Source organism: Empidonax traillii, unplaced genomic scaffold (assembly GCF_003031625.1).
Source record: "Empidonax traillii isolate 1590-97213 ecotype Southwest subspecies unplaced genomic scaffold, ASM303162v1 scaffold464:size472915, whole genome shotgun sequence".
Taxonomy (NCBI): domain Eukaryota; kingdom Metazoa; phylum Chordata; class Aves; order Passeriformes; family Tyrannidae; genus Empidonax; species Empidonax traillii.
The window spans coordinates 97,956-115,889 of record NW_020955657.1 but is presented as its reverse complement, the minus strand read 5'-3'; the positions used below and the strand labels follow the sequence as shown (position 1 = coordinate 115,889).

Below are 17,934 nucleotides of genomic sequence, written 5' to 3'. Positions count from 1 at the left end.
TTTAAAAATGAAAGAACATAGTACTGGGGAGAATGCCTCCTATATGTAGAGTCCTGTTTGATCCTAGTTGTGTACACATGGACTGGTCAAAGGACAGAATAGTGTCCAGGCTGGTAAGTGAAGCCCAAGGAATTGTGTGTGATTTAATGTTGATTTAATAAAAAGAGGTGTCTCACTCTTTTTTAGTACATACCATTTTTGCGGACAAGGTTGTTGCCACTGGGCTAGAGGGCAGATTTGTACAAAGAAAAGATTATAGTTACAAAACCTGTGCTATATTATTAAGCTCTTTGACATAGAATTGATTTGTACAGGAATTACATGCCTGTTTAGGAAGTTCAGGAAAGGCCAAGGCTTTACATAACTACATTTAAGCCTTCAAAATTCATTTTAAATGATACATAGACACTGTGCAGTCCCATTTGCAGTAGGGCATGTTTCACCTTCACTTTTTCTTCATAAATGTCACTGCTCTTGCAAGAAGTGAATGATAGTTATGTCAAAAAAAGTAGCTAGAAATAAGGCTTAATGATAAAATATCATGGCACACAAATTTTTAAGTGTCAGTCCAATTGTGAAAACAGTTTAAAGCAAAAGGCTTTTCCTAACAGATTTCTACTGTGTTACTCGCCCTTATTTTCCATATTGAACTAGACAGGCAAACCTAATTACAATTTAATATATAAAAATTACTAACTTTTGTTTACTTTACACGTGAAATTGTTTTTTGTTACTCATTTCCAACATATTTAAGGCACCGTATCATATCAAGATGGCTATGTTCCCCTGCTAGTGTAGTAGAGCTTTTTCTGTTCCTTTGCTCTTATCTAATTCTCCCCTTCCCTAAAAGAAAGGTGCTTCAGATTAGATCTTACAGTCTGCGTTTAATACTAGGTATCACTTCCACATATTTTGGGGCTGTTGTACTTATTTTTTTACAGTCACTTCTGTCCACTCTTTCTATCCAGAGGGACAGAAACTCCCGTGGACAGGAGTATGGATTTCCTCCCCATCCATTCTTCATCTCCCATGGGAGGTATTATGTTCAAATTCTTTGCTCAACTGAAGAATGGTTATTTATGCAAAAGAGAACAGCATTTGTTGCTATTGCAGCATGGTGGTAAAGGTGAAAGCTGATCTGAGGTTACTCAGTGGTGTAGCTGGAATTGGCTTTAATTCTGGATGAAGTAAAAATGTGTATTTTTCCTTATCCTTTGAAGAGAAAATTCACATCTTCCTCAACAACAGGAGAGTTCCTGACCTTTGGTGTCTGGGGACAGGACCTGGTGATGCTGCATGAGGCCTTGGAGCAAGCTCCAGAGAGAAATAGGAGGCTGGAAGGGCTCGCTTAGCTCACCAGCAGAGCTCTAAGCTGAGAAGTGATTTCCCAGGCTATGAATGAGGCTCAGGGTGCCTCTCTTCTTTCTCATTCTCTCACACCCTGGCTGCTCGTGGGGTATGGAACCCCTTTGTGGCTTGGAGGAGTAAGGAAGGTGAGGGTGGGAACTGCTACTCCCTCCTTCCCTCCTTCGGAAAAAACTGACATTCTCCTTGCATACAGAATTCATTTTTTGTATTTGTTGCATTATGACTCTTTCACTGTGACATTTTTGGAAATAATTGTCAAGATTTCCCAGTTAAATACACACCCATGTCATTAATGGACATGGCAATGAAGGAAGGAAAATACTTACATGGCGTTTTCCAGTTTGCTGTAATGAGACCCACAGTGTTTAAGCCTTACAACAGGTTGTTGCTATGGTAAACTGGAAATTCCCTCTGTTCAGGATTCTCAGAGCTCTGGCCTTCCTGCTCCTCTGTGACTGGGGGAGGTACAGCCCCTCAGCAGAGCATCACTTGGAGATGTGCCCCTTTCTGTTTTGTGTGCAGTGCTCTGCGAACTGCAGCGGTGGCTTCAAGACCCGAGACGTTCACTGCATTGATGTCCGTGAAAAGCGACTTCTCAGGCCTTTCCATTGCCAGTTACTCGGATATAAACCACAACTCAGCACTAGGTGTAACACAGAGCCTTGCTTGCAGTGGCATGTGGAGCCCTGGAATGAGGTATTGTCCTTAAAAAGAAGCTTTGGGAATAAGCAATTACCAGTCAGGTAACAGTGACTGTCAGATCCCGTGCTGTTGGGTAAACTTGTGCTCAAAGGAAGACAGCAGAACTGGTGTGTACCACTCTGCAGTCCTTGTGTATGGTTACAGCAAGAATTGGCATAGATGTTCATCAGACTTCCCAGAATCATTCTTGGTATTGCATGTGATACACAACCAGAGCTGTAAATCACTGTGCCCTGAAAGAGAGTAGTAGATGGCCTGGAAAATGATTTGTTTTAGCTATTCTATTGGATCAGTAAATGTGGTTCATTTAGATTAATTTCTTTTGCTGCCATTTTAATGTTGCTTTCTCATGATAGTAAATTTAAAGTCTTCCTTTCCCTTCAGCTTTTGGGCTGAAATTTTATAGAGCCGGAAGCTTAAGCCAGACAAAGAAAAATTTATCTGACTTTTAGGTCCCTTTGTAATATAAATCTGTTCCAACGAACTCATAGGCAGCCAGGTACATATTTGTGTCAGCTAAAGCACGTGTTCTGATTACATTTTAGTGTTTACTCCCACTAAAAGCAGCTCTGGAGACAGCACCGTGATGTTTACAGCCCTCTGGACCTGATGCTTCTGCATTTCAAGGGAGGTGATCACATTGTTCTTTGCAAGACACTGACAAAATACACCTGCAAGAAGGAGAAGAGCAGGATATGTGATTTCTATCAGAGTAATCAGCAAGGGTCAGAAAAATAAAAATAGCCAAATGATTGCAACTGTTTGCCAGCTAAATTAAAAAAAAAAATCACTTGTCAAACCCTGACAGTTGTCCCTCATGCTAAGGACACTGGATAGAATTGGATTGAAAAGGTTCATTTATCAGATGTCAGACAGAGTGCTCTGTCCATAGGGATACAGTTACTTGTAGGACAGGATGCAATTGCTTTTAGAACAGGAACAATGCACTACTTACAGTATATCTGGCATCTTGTTTCATGCCACAGTGTGAAATACTTTGTGTATTTCAAGCAGGCTCTGCTGTAGACCAAGGGAAAAAATAGTAAAAAATCAGTGAATAACTAATACTGTAATGTGGACAGAAGAATGGTTAGAAAATAACTTAGGTCACTGTCTTTGTAGTGTATATATTTTATATATATATGGTGTATATATAATAAAAGTAGACACTTTTATTGCCAAATAGGTCATTTATTTTATGGACTGAGTGAATTTTAATGTTCCCAACCACCTCGTAAAAATGAGATGCTGCATCTCATGAACTTGTTCTTTCTTCAGTAAGTATTACAGATTAATCCTGCAGACATATGACTTCCAATCTCATTCTTGTTAGAGAAGCTACTGGTGCCAGTGATGCTGATGAGCAGTTCTGTGTTCCCTGTTCTGAGCAGCCACTTCCATGCTGTCCTGTAGTCCTTGCAATAATACATGTCAGGAGCAGTTTTTCCCCAAGTAACAGCTTATTTCCTGTCTGCTTCCAAGCATAGGATGAAATGTCTCCATGCAGAGCTTCTCTTTATGCCTAGACTTTAGGACTCGATGTGCAGGCTAGCCTGCACATCTTTCCAAATCCCATGGGTCAGTGACCTTGTTACCTGTGGCTTGACATTTCTGAATAAACATTTCCAACTGTCTTTATGGTCTGTTTTTGTGTTTTTACCCATTCCCACTTCTTGTTGTGCTCCTCTTTTGTTAGTGTTCAAGAACATGTGGTGGTGGCCAGCAAAAGCGACACATCTACTGCCCAGAAGAAGGGCACTGTGACTGGACCAAAAGACCCAATGCCACTGCATCCTGTAACAAGCAGCCTTGTACACAGTGGATTAACCAGGCCTGGAGCCCGGTAGGATTCGGTCTATTTCTGGTTTGGTTTTTTGTCATGAGTTGGACATTTTTGGTCACATTATCCACTTGTCTTTGAACCCCAGACATGTGGCAAGGGTAGCTTCTTATTCACAGCTGAAACTACATGTGAAGAACTTTTGAAAATATTACTAAACATTTCATAGCCAGCCCATCTCTGTTCCTTCAGCTGAGAGGTTTTGTAACTTCTACTTTTTGTTGCTGCATTAGATGTTGTTGAAGGGCTGGGGTTTTTAACTTATCTAATAAAAAAGAGATAGCATTTACATTCTTCCATTGCTCATCTGAAATTTTCCACCGTTCAAGCTATTGGAGGGGGTTGGATGATCCCTAAAGCAACTTTGTGGAATATTGGACTTGACCATACAAAGAGAAAATCTGAGTTTTGACCAATAGCCTTCTACTTTGACACCTGGAAATCTAATGGGCAAATATAGGACATGTCTTTGGGGAACCTTCCAGTATCTGCAACACATGTTTATTTATAAAGAAACTGGTATTTCTAATAAATCTTCCCCTTTTTTTTCCCCTAATAAACACTGCATACATTACAAACATCCTCACAGCACAATAGGATATTGAAGGAATGGTAAAAGCGGGAACCACAAGTGAGGAAACAATGGAGACTTATGTAACACATAAAATGTAATGAGTTGTTTTTGACACAAAGCCATTAGATTGGGCATGACTACAATGTAATGTAAAGTTAGTGTAACACTTAAATATGGAAGAGAAATGCATAAAATCAGCACCTGAATGCAAAAAATTATGACAATTATTTTACTGATTTATCAATCCTATAATAATATATTAATTATTAATGTTACTTTATTAAAAAGATTTTAAACATCAATATAAAGTTGTTGCAAGAGTACCTAAGATCTTTTAATGTGCTTCACACCAGTACTATTGTTTCTTATGCACAGAAATATTCGTTACAGCAAGGATAATTTGCAGAAAAATTAGAGAGGTACCAGTCCTGTCTTCATCTTTGGTGCTTCATCACCTGACATTTATTATATATAGGGCACTATTTATCTGAAGAGGAAAAAAACCCTTAAAATTGATTGGAAATCCCAGATGCTCTTGGAAGGCTGAAGAATTAAATATATTTTTAAAATGTTCTTTTTTTATGGCCACCTGTATGCAGCTAGAACAAGCAGCTAGCAATTCTTTTGTGGTTGTAAAGAAAGGGTAACCCCTGTGTAAGTGTCACAAAACAAACAATATTTCACTGAGCTTTTTTTAAAAAATCTTATCTTGGCCATTTGTGGACGTAACATTGCAATGATTATACATGTTTAACTTAGATAGTGAGAAAACACAGGATGCAAAAAAGGTCCTAATTTGTCCTAATTTGGTTAATTACTGTCTTATTTTGTAGGAGTGATCATCCCTTCTCAGTAGAAAACAGTCCTCTCCCCCTTGTTACACATTCCAAGATGCTATATTTATACTATTTACCCTTCCACTGTATCTTGCCTAATCTGGCCACAGTACACCATGGAGATGTCTGGATAGAGCACATAGCACACAAAGTAGTGTGAAGTCATTGGTTCAGGATCATATGGCATTTTTAGCCTTCTGTCACATTATAGCGCAAATATTGGCATACTACAAAATTTTAATGTAAAAATATTTTTATATATGTTAAATTTACTCTCTTTCAGTGCACTGTTTCTTGTGGAGGGGGCTTTCAGCAAAGAACTGTGAAATGTGTGAAGACAGAAACTAATGAAACTGAAGATGACAGTATGTGTGTGGACAAAGCCAAGCCAACAGAGCATCAGAAATGCAATCTGCAAGAGTGCAGGAAACGTACAGGTATGGTAATACACCTGCATGAGACAGTTTCCAAAAAGCTCTCCGTTTGTGATGAGATTCTTCAAAAGAATCTGTCTTCTCAGTCTATCAACTTCTTTTGAGTACTGTGGGCTGAGTACTTACAGGTCAGCCTGACCTGCTGCTGCTCAGCTGCTTTGTTGGCAGAACCACACTGTTGTGTTCCCCTGCCCTCCTGGCCTTCTGTTGCCATGAGGAGTGCAGTTGTCTGAGCATACATCCCTAATTTATGATACCAAAACTAAATGAATAGGCCTGCTCATATTGGCCTATTTTAGGTAACTCGGGCTACACAGAGGACTGTGGAAGGACATGCAGCCTGAGGCCAAACAGATGCCATTTCTTAAGATAGATTCCCCTGTGGAAACTGCAGATTCTGGACAGTAAGCTCAAGCAAGCAAATTCTTACAGAGAAACACTAAGACAAATCAGTGTCCCACACAATAGGACTGTCCAAAATGAAGAGGTGGGGAGAAGCGACTTAGGGCGACCTGTACCTCTCTTGTTCAAAGGCCCAGGAGCCCAGTGGTGTAGATGGTTAATAGCCCAGAAGAGGTGTTAAGGGAAGGAGGAAGCTTACAAAAGAGTACTGTAAGTTATCTGTAGCCTGTGTACTGCAGTATCCAGCTGGTCCCCTCAGGTAAGAACAGCAATAGCTCAGAGTCCTTCTAGAAAAGCCTTCAAAAGCCTTTTGGAGGATGATTCATAACTCTTAGTAAGTCAGTGGTAAGGATCTAATTTGGCAATGAGACATGGGTTTGACTCCTAAGGGCAGTGCAGATATGACATACCCTTGAGAGCGATGCATCACTCCTGCTGCTGTTCATAGATGTTTAGCACGTTTTGCCCTAGGGTTGGATTGGTCTGCTTATTTTCTGTCCCTCTCACGTTCAGAAAGACAGATTCAGATAAATACTGCCTACACAGGTTAGCACTAGTTATTAGAGTATTTCTGTGAATAAAACTCAAGTGGGCCATAAAACACAAAAAATGCCCTACTGGGTAGGACACTTCCATACAGCAGAACACTATGTCTCACTTGGATTAAGAGTGATTTGGCAAGTTCTTTTGCCAGTTCCCATATTACTCTGCGTGGATCGCATCAGGGCTCAGAGACTCATGAGTGTCCACTTGGCATAGCAGGTCACTAACTGTCTCCTCCTGGATTATGGGGGCTTCACTCAGCATACCCTCCCTAAATTCCAGCTCTGGAGCTGGGTATCTTGAGGACATCTGTTCCAGAGGCTCACAGCCTGGTGTGAAAAGAATCACTTTTATCTTTTTTAATCTGCCTTTATTCTAGTTCTCGTTGAGTTTCTCTAGTTCCAGTGCTGAGGCGTTTGCTGAACAACAGCCTTGCATTCAGCTAATGCACCATCTTCCTGCCTTTGCACACCCTGTCTTCTCACAGCTGAAGATCCTCAGTTTCTCATATCTCAGTTTGGCACATCTCAGTTTATTAAAGCTACCACAGATCTATCAGCACCATAGTACACACAGGACCATTATCTGTCTTATTGTGGTGCTGCAGAAATTGAAGCATAGCCAAGCTGAACATATAGTTGCATGTGCTTTGTCTGTGCTCTCCTGCCTGCCCTGCCTTGCTCTGCATCACTCTCCCAGCCCACTGCACTTGTCTCAAATGCAGTTAGAAGAATGCAAAAGTACCAGGCTCACTAGTCATTGCTGCTAGGCTTTTCCTGGCAGTCCTTATTGACAGAAATGTTGAAGGGAAAAACATAGATCAGCTCTGTCTGCTACAAAAGTAAAGTCTAACTGAACAGCAATGAGTGCTGCATTTTCCAAGACAGAAGGTCATGTGTTCACTAAAAGATCCTAGAATTTCAGGGGGATCAAGCTGACCTGTAATACAAAGGAAGAGAAGGCTATTATAGATAAGAACCTTGACAGACAGGACTGGCATAAAGCAGTTCAAAATCCTTGAACTACAGACAGTCCATCAGCAAAATATAGCTAATTCTTCTCATCTTCTCCACCACAGGGCTGCCCTGCACCAAAGACCAGCTGTCAGTTCACTTCTGTCAGAGGCTGAAAGGCATTGGCAAGTGCTTGCTGTCATCAATACAGACTCAGTGCTGCTTCACGTGTAGTCAGCCCCGAATCCGTAACAAAGCAAGATATGGAGATCAGCAAGGCCTCAGACAACAAAATTACACTAAATCTAGAAGAAAATCACCTCAAATCCAAGAAAACAACAACCAAGCAGCTTGGCACTAGCTGTTATTATCTTTTTGCTTTGAGTAGGGCTTCTGTTTACAGGTTTTATGTTCCTTATTTTTTTCTGAACCATCCAACATAAATGGAAATCTGTGATCAAAACCGGGAAAACACATTGCCTAGGGTTATAAGTCCTAATTTACTGCTTCTTTCTCTTTTTTTCTCTGTAATAGTCCAAAAATTGTAACATAATTTGCAAAGTACCAGCAGCTAGTACTTCTTAGGCATGCATAGGTGCTAGAAACAAGCTTGCAAGAATTTTCCGATTGTTTTAATTGAATGTTTTACATGTTCTTTCTTCCATCTCTTTTCTGAAACCAACTTGAAACACCAGTACTGCTTACTCGAGAGTGTTTAGTGAAGGTGGGCAGTTGGGCAGCAGACACAGACTTGCACCATGGGCCAGTTCTCTTTGAGGCCACTTGCCTTTCTTTCTTAGAAATCCAGGTGAAGTGGCAGTGTTTCTCTAAAGTCATTGCTCACTTCATAAATTTAAAAGCAAAGCTTCATAATAACTGTTTGTGGTAGGCTGAATTGAAACATTGGATTTTTCAGAAGAAAAGAAAACTTCATTTAATACTTGATTGAACCTCTTAAGGATACCTCAGCCATAGCCTGTTATCACCAGTTTTCTTTTGCTACAAATGTCTTGCCGTAAGCTGAGAACCCCATCAAATACGGGATGTTAAGTTCTCAAATATGTTTTAACCTTTCTTGGTACCATAAAAGCAAAGCTGTTTGTATCTACCACCTTAATGGAGTCATAGAATCATTTAGGTGAAAAAGATAAACAAGTCCAACCTCTCACCCAGTACTGCCAAGTCTACCACTAAATCATGTCCTTAAGTGCCACATCTACAGGTCTTTTTTACACATTTAGGAGAGAAACCAGCAATATCTGTTATACAGTTTTATACAGTCCATTTGATAGAATAATTTAATTATAAAGAAGTTGTTGGTTTTGCAAATGTTTTTCTAGACAGCTAGTGACATTTTTAGGTCTCATATATCATTTGTAGTTCCTCTCCATAATTAACTGTCCAAAGCCATTTGAAGTCAGATAAAGCAAGCCTTCCAAGTCTTATGACATTGCTGCAGGTGTTCAAACACAAATGGTACAAGTCAACAGAACATATAAAGCTATCAGGAAACTGATGTAGCATAGAGGTTGTACCAGGTTGCTCTGCAGCAAGAATTCAACTTCAACTTACCCTTTGGAAAGGGTGTCTTGGTGGTACTCTATTGACATCTCACTTCCACCAGTGTTATGTAAGTGGTCAGCTCCATTTAGATTAAGAATATTACTACTGCTAAACAGAGGAATAATTTCCACTGTTTATGGCACAAAGAGTAAAGGAGTCACACATTGAGCGAGCAAAAGATCTCTAAACTCACGTAGGTAAGGACAATTTGAAGTTGAGTCTTTCGAGTTTGAAGACCAAAGTCTTTCTGTTGTTTTACGAACTACAAAAAGAGAGGAAAGAACAATGAGCTGACTCAGCTAAACAGCTTTGCAAATGCCATGTTAACTCATATGGCAAAAATTCAACTTTACAGACTTAAACCTTCCTTGCAGCTTCAAATGTGGCACACAAACGTTTCAGCTGGAAAATTCCCATACCACTTTTTGAAACCAATTTTACAGGATTGGCATAAAGGCCAGCTTGCAACTGGAAACTTTGCAGTTCACACCAATATTCAGTGATAGAACTGTTATTTAATCCATTATCTCCCAGTAGTGGTGCAAGTTCATGTCCACAAGAGCACTCTATCACCTTGTTCTCAGCAAACTTTTCCCCTAGTGCAAATCCTTGATCATAATGAGGATGAGGGGCACCTGGGACAGGAATTTATGACCCAGAGTAGTGTCTGCATGGGTCAGGCCTCAGGCCTTAGGAGACCACTAGCCAAATCTGTTTTGCTATTGAAGAAACTGGCAGAACAAACTTCAGGGAGCCACAGATGGCCCCTTAGAACAAAGCTGGATATTTTCAAAGGAGCTGGACAAGAGCAGACACTCTTAGATTCCTTTGGATTTCAGTGGGATTTTGACACCTTGGTTCTACACTCAATTTAGAAAATCTCAGACTTATTCCCTTAGTTACATGAGATTTTAATACAGGGAAACATCACATTTTATGCAGTTCAGATTGAGACACAAAGCCATGAATCCAAGTGTCACAATGGTTACAGAACTGTGACTAGCAGTAGCCCTCTTTCTAGACAGAGCTTTATGAAAGTCAATAGAAATATCTTGGCCTGGCTGTAATGTATTAACCTAATAATGGCCACAAGTCGAATTGTCCTTTATCAAAGGTTTGTGACCTTTGGTTAAGGACTCGCTTCTTCACTTGAAGTCTCTGGGAGTTCAAAATACGCAGCATGGCAAGGTTAGATTTATTAACCTCTGTGATGGCAATATAACGCCAGTTATAGGTGCTGATAAAATCCACTGTTAATAATGTGGTGCTATATAATGTGGGGATGACTTACAATGGTGCATGTGCACTCTTACAATAATGGATGTCTCTGGTGTTGCTGGCCAGTGCCAGACATGATGCTTTTTAAGTTTCACAGTGTGCTTTAGTCCTTCTGAGGACCTGAATGGCTGCTGACCCTTTGAGCAACAGAAACCTGGGCAGTTCTTATTCCACTGGACACAGAATTATTGTATCGTGTGGGGAAGCAGAGGTGTCCAGTCAGATTCAGGAAGCATTTGGCAGGGCTTGGCTTTGGGCTGCATTGTGTAGAGCAGTTATCTGACAGCCAAACAACCCAGAGTGGTGGTAAGTGCCGATGATTCTTATATTTCCAGAAGCATCTTACAGGATCTGGGCAGGACAGAGTTAAGTTCACTTCAGGATTGGACTCTTCTGTGCTCAGAGGTCCCTGCAACTTTTTATCCACAGAGGTCAGCAGAAGTGGGCCATCAGGTATGTGGGCTAAGGAGAAAGGAGCTGACTGAGTGGATATAGTGCAGGTGGGAGGAAGAAGGCCTGTGAGGGTTGGCCTTTCCGGTGCTCGTTAGGGCTACCATGGAGTAAAAACATTTCTGCCTTCATTGTTTTCTTCAGGGAGCTGTAATTTCATTTGAAATTAATAAAAGGTGAATAAATTAAATTATGGATATTAATCAAAGTAATCTTTCAACCCAGGGAAGCACAGTCATCACTGTTGCTCAGCTTAAAACTTTAGGAAAAAGACTGTGACAACACGAACTCCTTCAACAGAGCAGTGCCACTGCTATTATGAGACAACTATTCTTAGGTAAAGGTGGATTTATGATCTAAACTCAGATGGTCATTAGTCTCAAAACTGAATAGAGTACTAAGTGCAGAGGCATATTATCATTGTATTATCATATTAGCCCGAGACACATCAGCTTCAACAGATTGCTCAGGAAAAACGTGTATTTGGCACATTCACAGCTTGTTCTAACATTTCAAGGTTACAGAGCAAACTATGATGACATATTTGTTTTAAGCTTCAATAAATGGCGTTGCTTATGTTTGACGTCTCTGGTATTTTATTTTTCCAGGGCAAGAAGATTCCTAAGATGGAATTTCCAGGGGGAAAAAAAAAAAAAAAAGAAAGAAAAAAAAAGCTTAGAAAATGTATTTTCCAAGGACTCCCCATCATTGAGTTATTTTGTTGTTTGATACTCTAACATAAAAGAGCTCACTTAAAAGGGTGAGGGGGAAAAGTAGAAGACTAAGGCATGGTGCTAAGTAAAAATATACACTAATAGGCTTAGTCATTTCTTATGAAACAGATGAAATCTTACCACTGCACCAAACCTTTTCAGCTCTCGAGTTTTAGGTGCTGCTGATGCTTTTGCCCAGAAACAATCACAGTAGCCCTGTACCCTGACATGCTGCCCAGTAGCACAGGCATTGCTGTTAGGTTTGGGTAGGGACCACCATTAGTTTGCACTGACTGTTTTGGGGAGGCAGTCTTCTGCCAGACCTTTGGAGTCACCTCTGCCTCTGTCATGTTACAGGCATGTGAGAAGATGGTCCTTGGTAGCTGCCTGGATTTAGTGAATCAGAGGCTTTGACTGGGTCTGAGACATCATAGAATAAATCATAGAATCACTGAATGGTTTTGGTTGGAAGGAAACTAAAAGGAAAGGAAACTTAAAGGAAGGAAACTTTTTTCTGCCCCCCTGCCATAGGCAGGCACAGCTTTCACTAGACTAGGTTGCTCAGAGCCTCATCCAACCTGGCCATGAACACTTCCAGGGATGGGACATCCACAGCTTCTCTGTACTTCTCTTGAATTTTTTTAGGTTTCATTTCACCTTTCCTCATAGGAGAGGTTCTCCATCCCTCCAATCAACTTGGTGGCCTCCTCGGGCCTCACTTCAACAGGTCCATGTCTTTCTTGTACTGGGACCCCAGAGCTGGATTCAGTGCAGTGTGGGGTCACACCAGCATGGAGTAGAGGGTCAGAATCCCCTCCCTCACCTGCTGCCCACCCTGCTTTGGATGCAGCTCAGGACAGGATTGGCTTTCTGGGCTGTGAGTGCACATGGAGGGGTCATGTCCAGCCTTTCACCTACCAGCACTCCCAAGTCCTTCTCAGCAGGGCTGCTCTTGATCTGTTCATCTACCAACCTGGATTGGGGTTGCCCCCAGGGGCAGCATCTCGCACTTGGTCTTGTTAAACCACTTGTGATTCCCATATGCCCATTCCTCAAGCTTGTCCAGGTCCCTCTGGATATCATCCTGTCCTTCAGGTGTGTCAACAGCACCATTAAGCTTGGTGTCATCTGAAAATGCTCAGGCTGCACTCTTTCCCTTTGATTTGGTGTATCCCTGACTGTGGAGAACAGCAGTGGGGCTCGTGAAGGCTGATGAGTCAAAAAGACCTACCCCAAAGCCTGGTCTTTGAGAGGCTGCAAACTGATTTCCCTTCAGATTTGAAGGGGAAGGGGTTGAGCTCAGGCTCATAATTAATAGGCCAATACATTTCCCAATGAACAGAGCAAAACACATATTTTAAGAGTCCTATTATGCCATAAAGGCAGAACAGAAAGAACAGAAACCCTGAACTTTCTCTTGTGTAGTGTGAAACCTCAATAATTGAAAGAAGGGGTGAACGTTGGATACTGAACACGTAAAGGTTGTCTTGGATTTGCATAAGTGCTATCTGCAAGCAAAAGAGACCATTCATTCTCTGTGCACAGAGGGTGGTGGAAGCTGAAAACAAGAAAGGGCTTTATATGGTGTCAAGCCAATTCCCTGTAAGTGATGAGGGAAGTCCCAAACAGGTGAAGGTCTCTCACCATGTGAGCATTTCAGGGCAGACTGTGGCTTTACTGTAACCCTTGGGATGTGAACAGGTGTCCAGAGCTGCCCTTTCAATGCCAAATCTGTGGTCCTGTTTTTTGGGCTGCCTGGCAAAGGGCACTGCTGTTTGCTATAGTGCTGGTAATAGGGAAAGCTCCCACTGGGAACACTGCTGTAGTGGAGTGATGGCAAATGTGGCATTAATGGGAAACTGGTGTAAGGAAAGCTCCAGTGTGGGGAAGCTGATTAATGAAGCAGCAGAGAGGGAATGCTTTATTACAAACCCATGAGGACTTGCTGTGAAGAGAAGTGCAGTGAAGCTTCAAGCTCCCCACATGCTTATTTACACAGATGGAAGGCATGGAGATATTATGTTTCCTATTTATTGTCCCATATCTTATATGTGTTTCATATGATAGCTGAACTAATGAAACTTGAGATTAAATTACTGTGTTCACTTGGAAGTATATTTCTTGGTTGTTTGGCTCTGGAAATAAAAATATGCTGTCCTGCTATAAATACATGGGAGCATGAATCACATTCATAACAAACTGCTGGATGATAAAATTACTGTCCTTTGGTGCAACACCTACTATCTGAAAGCTAATTGAATGGTGTTTTTCTCCAGAGGAAAGCTGCAAATTCTCTTCTATGTGTCCCTGTTCCTAGTTCTAACATTCATGGGACACAGCCCTGGCTCTTGTAGTCATAGAAAATCACTGGGGTAACTAAACACACTGAAGGTCTAGTGAGATTTTGCTCCTAGATATAAGCAGCCTGTGCCAGACCCTGCACCCAGCAGCTGTGGACCTAGGAAGGAAAGCAACTAACTTCACCCTCCTACCAATCTGATGTGACATTGAGCCTTGACTTCCCATCCACGTGAAGAGAAAGTTTTACTTTACATCTGAGCTGAGGGGAGACCATGAGCATCCTCAGGCTCCAGCATGAGGCAGGAGTTTACTTACAGCAGATATCCCCCTTGTTAGCAGGTGCTGCCTGTATGTAACCCGAAAGCTGACAGTTCTCTCTTGCTCCTGGGTTACTCCATTTCTGTTCATGCCTGTCTTCCAAGTGTGTGTTTGGGCATGGAGGCAGAGGGGATGTTGCAGCAACCGGATCCTGCTGTAGTTAATGGAAGCAAAAATAGGTCTTGGTAATTATTGGAGTTACACGTTCAGCAAAATTGCTGGCTCCCCCTGCCCTCCCACTAGGGACACATGGTCTGATTGACAAGGGTACCCTTGTTAATGTGAGGACCCTGCTGGGAGCGGGCAGTGCTGGCCTGTGCAAGGATGGGGTTTTGGATCTGCTGCTCCTTTGCCTCCCCAACACCCCTTTGGACTCAGCATCAGTCCGCTTGACCTGCAATCACCCTCCAAATGGGAAATGTGTCTTTCATGCCTTATTGGACTCATGGTATCCAAAAGAGTGGTGAGATGTGGAACAAAAAACCCTTCTCTGCCGAGCTCAACAAATCCTTTGAGCAACCCATGTCTCAGGGTTCACTGACTGCTGTTGTTACAAGCATGTGAGGAGGCAAAAAGTGTCCACAAATACAATGGAAGCTTTGTTTAGGGAGCTTTTATTCTGCTGCTGGGACTGCCATGGCCATGACCCTTATTGGGTCTGAAACTGTAGAAAGTTAATCAAAACTAGAGTTGAAATTTTCCATCTGCTACAGATAGCCACCCTTACCCTAGATGAAGAATGAGTTTGTCTGTGTAAATGTGAAGTTTTTGTTAAGCAGCAATGGGAACAAACTATGCTAGAAAGTTTAGTTTCTGAAAAGTGGCGCATTGGAGTGTTTGAAACCTTTTTCACATTGATTCAAGTTCCAGGAGTAATTGTGAACAATATAAAAACTGATAATTCTAATATTTCTGAAATGAAATGTTTCTGTTGAGGGGTGCTAGTGGGTGCTTTTCACAGGACAGAAACTCTGTTGGGTGGTTTGTCCATCAGTTACCACTCCCTTGTACTTCATGTTTGGGTCAGGTACCTAGCTGCAAGGTGGTGTGAGTTCCTTAAGTGCAGTTTTGGACAGGATGCTGAAGTGGTCCCTTTCCTGTCCTCTTGGCAGAGTTTTCCACTGTATAGTGACAATTATGACAGCACAAGCAGCATAATGTGATATTCAGGGCTGGCAGATGAGAGCAAGGAGCAGTCACTCTTCCAGAGCACAAGGAAACATCTCCATTTCACCTTGACCCTGGGTGATTTGTTTGGGTTTTTTAAAACAAATAATCAATCAACTGAGGAAGAAAGACTTACCCAGAAAAGCTGGTTTTTTCTGGTGGCCAAGCACACTGTGTTGGTTTGATACAGGAAATCTGCTGGACACATAGCTGAAAGCTGTTGGTTTCACTGGGTGTGTTTTACTAGCTAGGAAGTTGGTTCTGAATTGGCCCAGCACACAATTACTAGAAGTCTCCAAACAGATTTATAGAATATGTCCGACTGGCAAGACAGGGCTGTCATGTGCTCAAGCCTGAAGATCTTTTATAGCAGAAGCAATAAAACAAGTCTCTGAGAAAAGAACATTGTGTATCTTCTGCGATAGCCCATGACACCTGTCCCTCTCAAATGAGAGTTGCCTGTTGAGATGAAAATATGCCATATATGGAGTGCAAAATCCACCGTAGGTTAGAGCTACAAGGGCAACAGGTTTCTTTCTCCTCTTTCATTACCTTTATTTATTTAGAGAATGACTGTAAATATTTAGCCCTAGATTAGTGAATTAAGATTGCTGGTAAGAGGAGTGTTCTTGTTCTAATCAAAGGAAAAGTATGCTCTTAATTTGAGCTATGCAGAAGATGTGTCCTGGTGAAACCAAGAAATCTTGCTTGGTTGACAAACCCAGGTGACATATTTCGTTTAGAGAGAGAGATGGATTTGATGAGTGAACTGTTACATGGATAAGAATGTAGTTGGACAGTCACATCCAGAGGGGGGTGGTCAATGGCTCAGAGTCTCTATGGACATGAGTGACAAGTGGTGTCTCTCAGGGGTCCACGTTGGGACCAGTGTTACTTAATATCTTCATTAATTACATAGACAAAGGGGTCGAGTGCAGCCTTAGCAAATTTGCAGTTGATACCAAGCTGCGAGTGCATTTGACATGCCTGAAGGATGGAATTAATCCCAGAGGGATGTGGACAAGCTCAAGGACTGGGCCTCTAGGAACATCATAAGGTTCAAGAAGGCCAAGTGCAAGATCCTGCACCAGGAGCAGCCCTGCTGAGAAGGACTTGGGGGTGCTGGTGGATAGGAGGCTGGACATGACCTGGCCATGTGCACTCACAGCCCAGAAAGCCAATCCTGTCCTGAGCTGCATCCAAAGCAGGGTGGGCAACAGCTGAGGGAGGGGATTCTGCCCCTGTGGTCTGGTGAGACCCCACCTGCAGTGCTGCATCCAGCCCTGGAGTCCTCAGCACAGGAAGGACACTGATTGGTATTCTATTACTTTTTCAGGGTCAAATTTTACTTATTACAGACCTTGCATTAGGTTATAAATGTGAAGTCGGACAGTAGTTTGCCATTACTATGCTGTCATTTCCCAATGTCATGAAGTTTGGCATACAGCCCCTCCTCATGTATGACCTCTCATCTTTGCTTTTTCTTTTCCTTCCTTTATGAAAGCAGATTTTTAAATTCCACCAACTCTAGCCAGTGACCCTGTTCACCCTATCTAACCAATCTCCTTCATTTACTGTCTCACCAATTTTTGTTTCATCGGAAAACAATCTCAGAACTGATTTTCTGTTTTCTTCCAGATCACCAATAAAGATATCTAATGGTGGAATATCTTTCCACAACAGCGAAAGTGTTTGGTTGACATTTTCTTTGTATATTATCTTTATGGTGAATTCTGAATATTATATTGTGTGTGGTAGTTTCTACAATCAAAATATCTCTTGGGGCAAGGTAAAATTTTTCTTATGCCTGATCTAACCAAGCTTGTCTGCTGGAGGGAAGCTCTGTTAGGACTGTGGTTTTACTAGGTTGGAGAACTAAACTAGCATAAGCCACAGCCCTAACCTTTGTCTTACTGAAATTTCAGCCTCAAGGCACATTCAAAACATGCTCAAAAACAGCTTTGAAATGCCTTTGATCTCAGATTTCCTTTAGCATAACCACTAAGACATCTTTGGGCCAAATGGCTGGTTTCCATCCTAAATATACAAAATGGGAAGAAAGCAAAATAAGGCAGTCATAGAAATCTATTGCAGGACATGCTTCTCTGTTGCCTTTTGACAGCTCTAACTATGTATTTGAAATCATACTAATTTTGAAAACTTAAGCAGGTGCTGTCCCAGCCAGCTGCAGATGAGTGCATGGGAACAGCAAGACTCCAGGAGTTTGTTACAGAAGAGAAGACATCTGGCTTCTCTTCACACTAAAGGCTGATATGCTGATTGTAAAGCTTCAGCTTACAGATTTTCCTAGGATATCCCCTAAAGCGCCTGCCAGGAACTTGCAGGCCCAGTGTTTACAGCTGGATGTAGCCTGACTATGAAAACATGTTACAGAGTGACGATGGTACTGATGAGTCCCCAGAGGTTATAGACCTTTGTTTCTGCAGACAATGGGCTGAGACACAGCAGCAAAAAAAAACCCAGTTGCTTCT

The 17,934-nt window shown here is 41.8% G+C and overlaps 1 protein-coding gene across 1 annotated transcript in view; it reads left to right on the top strand.

The window, feature by feature from the left end:
- ADAMTS12 (ADAM metallopeptidase with thrombospondin type 1 motif 12) overlaps nt 1–8,946 on the top strand; it is a 139,720-nt gene extending 130,774 nt beyond the window's left edge. Inside the window, exons 21-24 of the mRNA XM_027895680.1 lie at nt 1,891–2,064; nt 3,767–3,913; nt 5,604–5,757; nt 7,778–8,946. Coding sequence (XP_027751481.1) covers nt 1,891–2,064; nt 3,767–3,913; nt 5,604–5,757; nt 7,778–8,013 — 711 coding nt within the window. The 3' untranslated portion in view covers nt 8,014–8,946. The remainder of the gene's footprint in view (nt 1–1,890; nt 2,065–3,766; nt 3,914–5,603; nt 5,758–7,777) is intronic.
- Nucleotides 8,947–17,934: the final 8,988 nt, after the last annotated feature.